At 35.0% G+C, this 4930-nt stretch overlaps 1 protein-coding gene across 1 annotated transcript in view; it reads left to right on the top strand.

Annotated features, from left to right (window-relative positions):
• The first annotated feature begins 2724 nt into the window (after positions 1-2724).
• The window catches only part of LOC107674456 (nuclear receptor ROR-alpha-like), a 13808-nt gene continuing 11602 nt past the window's right edge, over positions 2725-4930 (top strand). Inside the window, exon 1 of the mRNA XM_016468431.1 lies at positions 2725-2952. Coding sequence (XP_016323917.1) covers positions 2922-2952 — 31 coding nt within the window. The 5' untranslated portion in view covers positions 2725-2921. The remainder of the gene's footprint in view (positions 2953-4930) is intronic.

Below are 4930 nucleotides of genomic sequence, written 5' to 3'. Positions count from 1 at the left end.
TTTTTTTTACTCCCTAATATCAGTATCGGTATCGGCCCCAAAAAAAAAAAACATATCGGTCGGGCTCTAGTTCTTACCTACAGCTTCTGTGTTGCGTAATAGTGACTTTCACAACCGCAGAGATGGTTTTTCACGATGCTTGGTTCAGCTAGATGTGTGCCTTCTTCTTTGAGCAGACCTTCTGGCCATGGTGGATTGGAGAGGGTGTTGTGTGTTGTGCTGGGCCCTGGCCAGATCATTAGCATTCAGATGGCCCCGTTCCCCTCAGATTCAGCCAGACCTGTATAAGGCTACATGCGCGTGTGCTTGTACCCCCCACACACATATGGGTAGAATTTCAAATATGCCAGTTATCCTGTAGGCAAAGACATGCAATTTCAAATCACTGCTGTGCTGCTGATGACTTTACTATATATGGCTGTATTATGTGGGGGATAAAAAAGCAATAATGATTTTAACTAGTGGTCGGTCAACATGGGATTTTTTAATTAGCTGATGCAGATAATTATGTCTAATGACAGATGGCTGGTATAATGCTGATAATTGTGAATCTATTGATAGCCTATGAAATATAGAAAAATACAAATACATTTATAAAAATAATTTATGATAACTTAATTTGTTACATTATATTCTGTTTGATTATTATGTTATTAGGGATGCACCGATACTGTTATCGGTATCGGGCCCGATACTGCACTCTTTTACTCATACTCGTTAAAATGAAAATGCCCCCATACTAAACGCTGATACCATACAGCATGTAAACAGTGCTGTGTTAAGACAAAGAAACACAGACCACAGAACCAGAGACAGCAGAATGGAGTTATTAGAGATTAAGAATGTCTAAGAAGTACATGTATGTAATTAATACAATGTTAAACATTGAATATTCACGCCTTAGCACATGAATCATATGGATTACAACTAAATCTTAAATATATATCAAACAAAAACTATAGGGGCATTCACTCTAAACAACATTTATTTTAAACGTCAAGCATGCACAATTTATTTAAAGTGAAAGTGAAACTAGCAGTCTTTGTGAAATGCGCTAGGCTACGCGTCTCTCTCATTCTGCACCAATACAGATGTGTACGCGCGTTGCATGTTTGTGCTTGTTGATGTTAATTGCATTATATGAGTCGCTTTGGAATATAAGTCGCAGCACGTTTCAGATGATAAAAAAAACACTGATCTATATATATATCTATTATAGATCAGTGTAAAAAAAACATGACTTAAGTTTCATATGTTCATAAATATGTTCATCACTGTTATAAGATTTATGTAGGCTATAGGAAAATGAGTGGTTCCGTACTTTATTACAGGAAAACGTCTTGTGATTACAGTACTGAGCCGCTGCAATGGAGCAGCTTTAATGTGCTATTAAATTAAAAATGAAATGCCATAGAGGAAAAAAATATTTACAAAAGCTTGTAAACAACTTGAAATACTTGAACTTGAAATGCAGCTTGAAATACATTTTAATGGCCATAATTATGTGTGAAAATAACTGAAGGAAATATATGTTTGCTAAATGAACTAAGCCAATTAATATTATACATATTCTTTTGGTTTCTGTACCCAGTATTTAAAAAAAAATCCATATGCAATGAAAATACAGTTATCGGTACTCGGTACTCGGTATCGGCAAGTACAAAAAAATAAAAGTATCTGTGTCGGCCAGTTCTGGAAAAAGTGGTATCGGTGCATCCCAATATGTTACATTAAAATTATGTACATACAATTTAGAATTTAATTTTGCACAATGAATGTTATCAAAATTCTGTATGTATGTTCAACATATATTGTATTAAACATACATACACATATATTAAACATACATACACTTGTAAATTGCTTACAGTACATTAGTAAAATCACAAACCTGAGTAAATTAACTTAAATTTAAATTTAAGATATTATTTTTGTAAATCTAAAATATATTATATAAACAATTATGTACATGAAATTAAGTTAACATATACAAAATGTACAGATAAAATGTATACATTTATTTAAAAAAATGAAAAATGCATTTAGAATTTATAATTGTTAGTCTATTTTACATTACATTGTATAATATATTTTGTTAATTATGTACATATAGTTAAATTAACATTTTAATTTGGCATGTATATGCTTTCAATATAATTGTAGCATTAAACATACATGCACTTGTAAATTACAATAATTTGAGTAAATTGGTTGCATGAATTTAAGATATTATTTTAATAAATAAAAAATATACAAAAAATGCATAAAATAAAATTAATATTTTAATCTCTCTATATATATAAATATATGTATATGTGTATGCATTTAGAAGAGCTACAAAATACCTCCAGAGTGTACCTCAAAACATTTATCCATCACATTGTATATGTCTTAAGTTCATTTAGATGCATTGTAGTTTGTAATATATAATGTGCTAAGTAATAATAGTGAGACATATCAGCAAAGAAGTCAAACATTACAGATGGTGTGATAAGTGCGACAGGCAACCAATGCCCTGTGTGTCACTGTGAAACACTCTCATGGAGGAAGAGAAAGTGTTTCAGTTTGCTCTGACACTTTGAAGCCTTACCTGCAGACAACTTCCTGCATACAGTAAAGTATCATGAAAACACATTGCACAGCAGTGCAAAGTGAGAGTCAACACTAACCCTTTAAACCACACTGTCAAATAAAACTCAACAAACCAATCAGCCATTGGATGACAAAGCTGCCACTCAAGGGTTGAAGGGGCGGGAAGAAAGGGTTTTAGTCCTTATGTCACGGTCACATGGATTCTCATGCGGTAGAGGCGAGAGGCACAGCAGCGCTCCCGTCAGTCAGCAGTACAACGCTTGCATCCCAGCCTGCACATGATCTTGAGACGAGGCTGTTGACGGTCCTCAGCGTGGCCACAGAGCCTCATGATGTACTTAATGATCACAGCCATGAAAGGTAGGACAGAGATTTCCAAGTCGGGACAGCTGTGGAAATGTGTGTGTGTGCACATGAGAGAATGAGTGCATAAGCTTGTGTTAATGTTTCCAGCTCTTAATGTCTCTTCTTGCATGTATAATGTGGCAGTTTTGTTTTCAAAACATTGCATGGACTGTTCAGTGCACTGTTTTGCATGTTCATTTATATGTTTTTTTATGATTTTGAATTGCAAAGTGAATATTAGATCTTTTATGATCTGTAGTAATACGCATTAAAGCATGTGTGTGTTTGAGGGAACATCTCAGTCAGTCTGAAACTGCCGTGAGCATAAGTCAGTAAGTGTGTGATGTGATGTGATGCGATGCGATGGCGTCTTTCTGACAGCTCATACATGGGCGGCCATGTTGGATGTTTGGCACGGCATGGGAATGTTGCCATGCTGGATGATTGGGGAATGTTGTTCCACTGACCTATTTATGGAAGGTAGGGGTGGACTGTCATAGGAGCGCCTGGCTGTTTATTCCACCAACGGCTGTGTTTTACTTAATCCCCCCACCCCCAACTCTGAATCGCCATGCGCACACACACACACACAGACAGGCAATGCAAAGTCTTGCTGGCAGCTGTCATTATCTATTAGTGATGAGGTATAGGGCAGTGGAACATCTGTGCGAGCCTCCGCTGCTTCTTTCAAAGAGATTAGAGATTATTTTGGCACTTCAGACATGTCGTCCTACACTGTTTTCAGATCAACTGAAAGTGTTCTGTTATCAACCATCTTTTTGTCTAAGAACAAAGCTAGAGATTGTTGTGAAAGTACTGCTTTTCCTTGGCTGACCTACTGACATTATGACTAAAGGTTAATAAGATTTCACCCCGAGTTGACTTAGCGGGATTGTGAACTGAAACTCACGTACGCATAGGTTAATTTAGAGTCTTGTTAGGGTTAAGCGTGAAAGTTAATTATGTAGAATTTAAAGGGCTTGGTCGCCATTTAGTTTGTTCTTGGAGCAGATAATAGGTTTATTTTTATGTGTTTCGTTTCACCCTAATTACAGATAATGAATGAGTATTAGTTAATAAGAAAATAATGATATAATGTCTAGGTGTTTGTAAAAACCTTTTATTATTGAAGCTCAGTTTAAGTCTAATATGTGCCAGAATGTTCTTTTCTCCTTTGTTATGATGAGTGTTTATCTCAACCCGATGTGAGTCAGTGTTGTCAACAGATTACAAAAACCCCAAAGGGTGGGAGTGAAGGGGGAGGGAACGTGTGTGTGTGTGCGCGTGTATCTGCAGGCTTTGACTTTGGTTGGGTGCTGTGTTTTATGTTTCCTACTTAGACAGCACATCAGCACTTTCACACCGGGAGAGAAACCAAACATGTTAAACCACAACATCTCATGAGGAGGAAGCGACACTTGCAAACAGAAGTCTTCTGTGTGTGAAAGTCTGTGTTTGCGGATTATGATACACACCTGTAAAATATTGGTTGGCTTGTAGGTGCTTGTCTGTAAAAGTGATGAATTGATAAAAATCTAGTGGTGGACGGGTTTTTCAGTCTCCTATATTGACTGAAAATCTGAAGATGCAGCTGTTGACAGACTGAACTATTCAATATGGTATAATATTATACTACATTCTATCCTATACTATATGCAAACACTATATTTCACAAAATGAGGTAATATGTGTGTATACTTTAGAATAATATATAATAGTAAATTTATATATACACACTATATTTCACAAAATGAGGTAATGTGTGTATATTTTATTATAATATATAATAGTAAAAAATATATATACACTATATTTCACAAAATGAGGTAATATGTGTGTATATTTTATAGATATATATATAATAGTAAATGCTTACGCTATACAATTTTTAAAATATATATATATGTGTGTGTGTGTATATGTGTATGTATATGTGTGTATATATATATGTATGTGTATATATGTATGTGTATATATATATGTGTATATATAT

The sequence above is a fragment of the Sinocyclocheilus anshuiensis genome, unplaced genomic scaffold (genome assembly GCF_001515605.1).
Source record: "Sinocyclocheilus anshuiensis isolate Anshui unplaced genomic scaffold, SAMN03320099.WGS_v1.1 scaffold1037, whole genome shotgun sequence".
NCBI classification, from domain to species: Eukaryota; Metazoa; Chordata; class Actinopteri; order Cypriniformes; family Cyprinidae; genus Sinocyclocheilus; species Sinocyclocheilus anshuiensis.
Note: the sequence above shows the minus strand (reverse complement) of the source record. Positions and strands in the feature narration are given on the sequence as shown.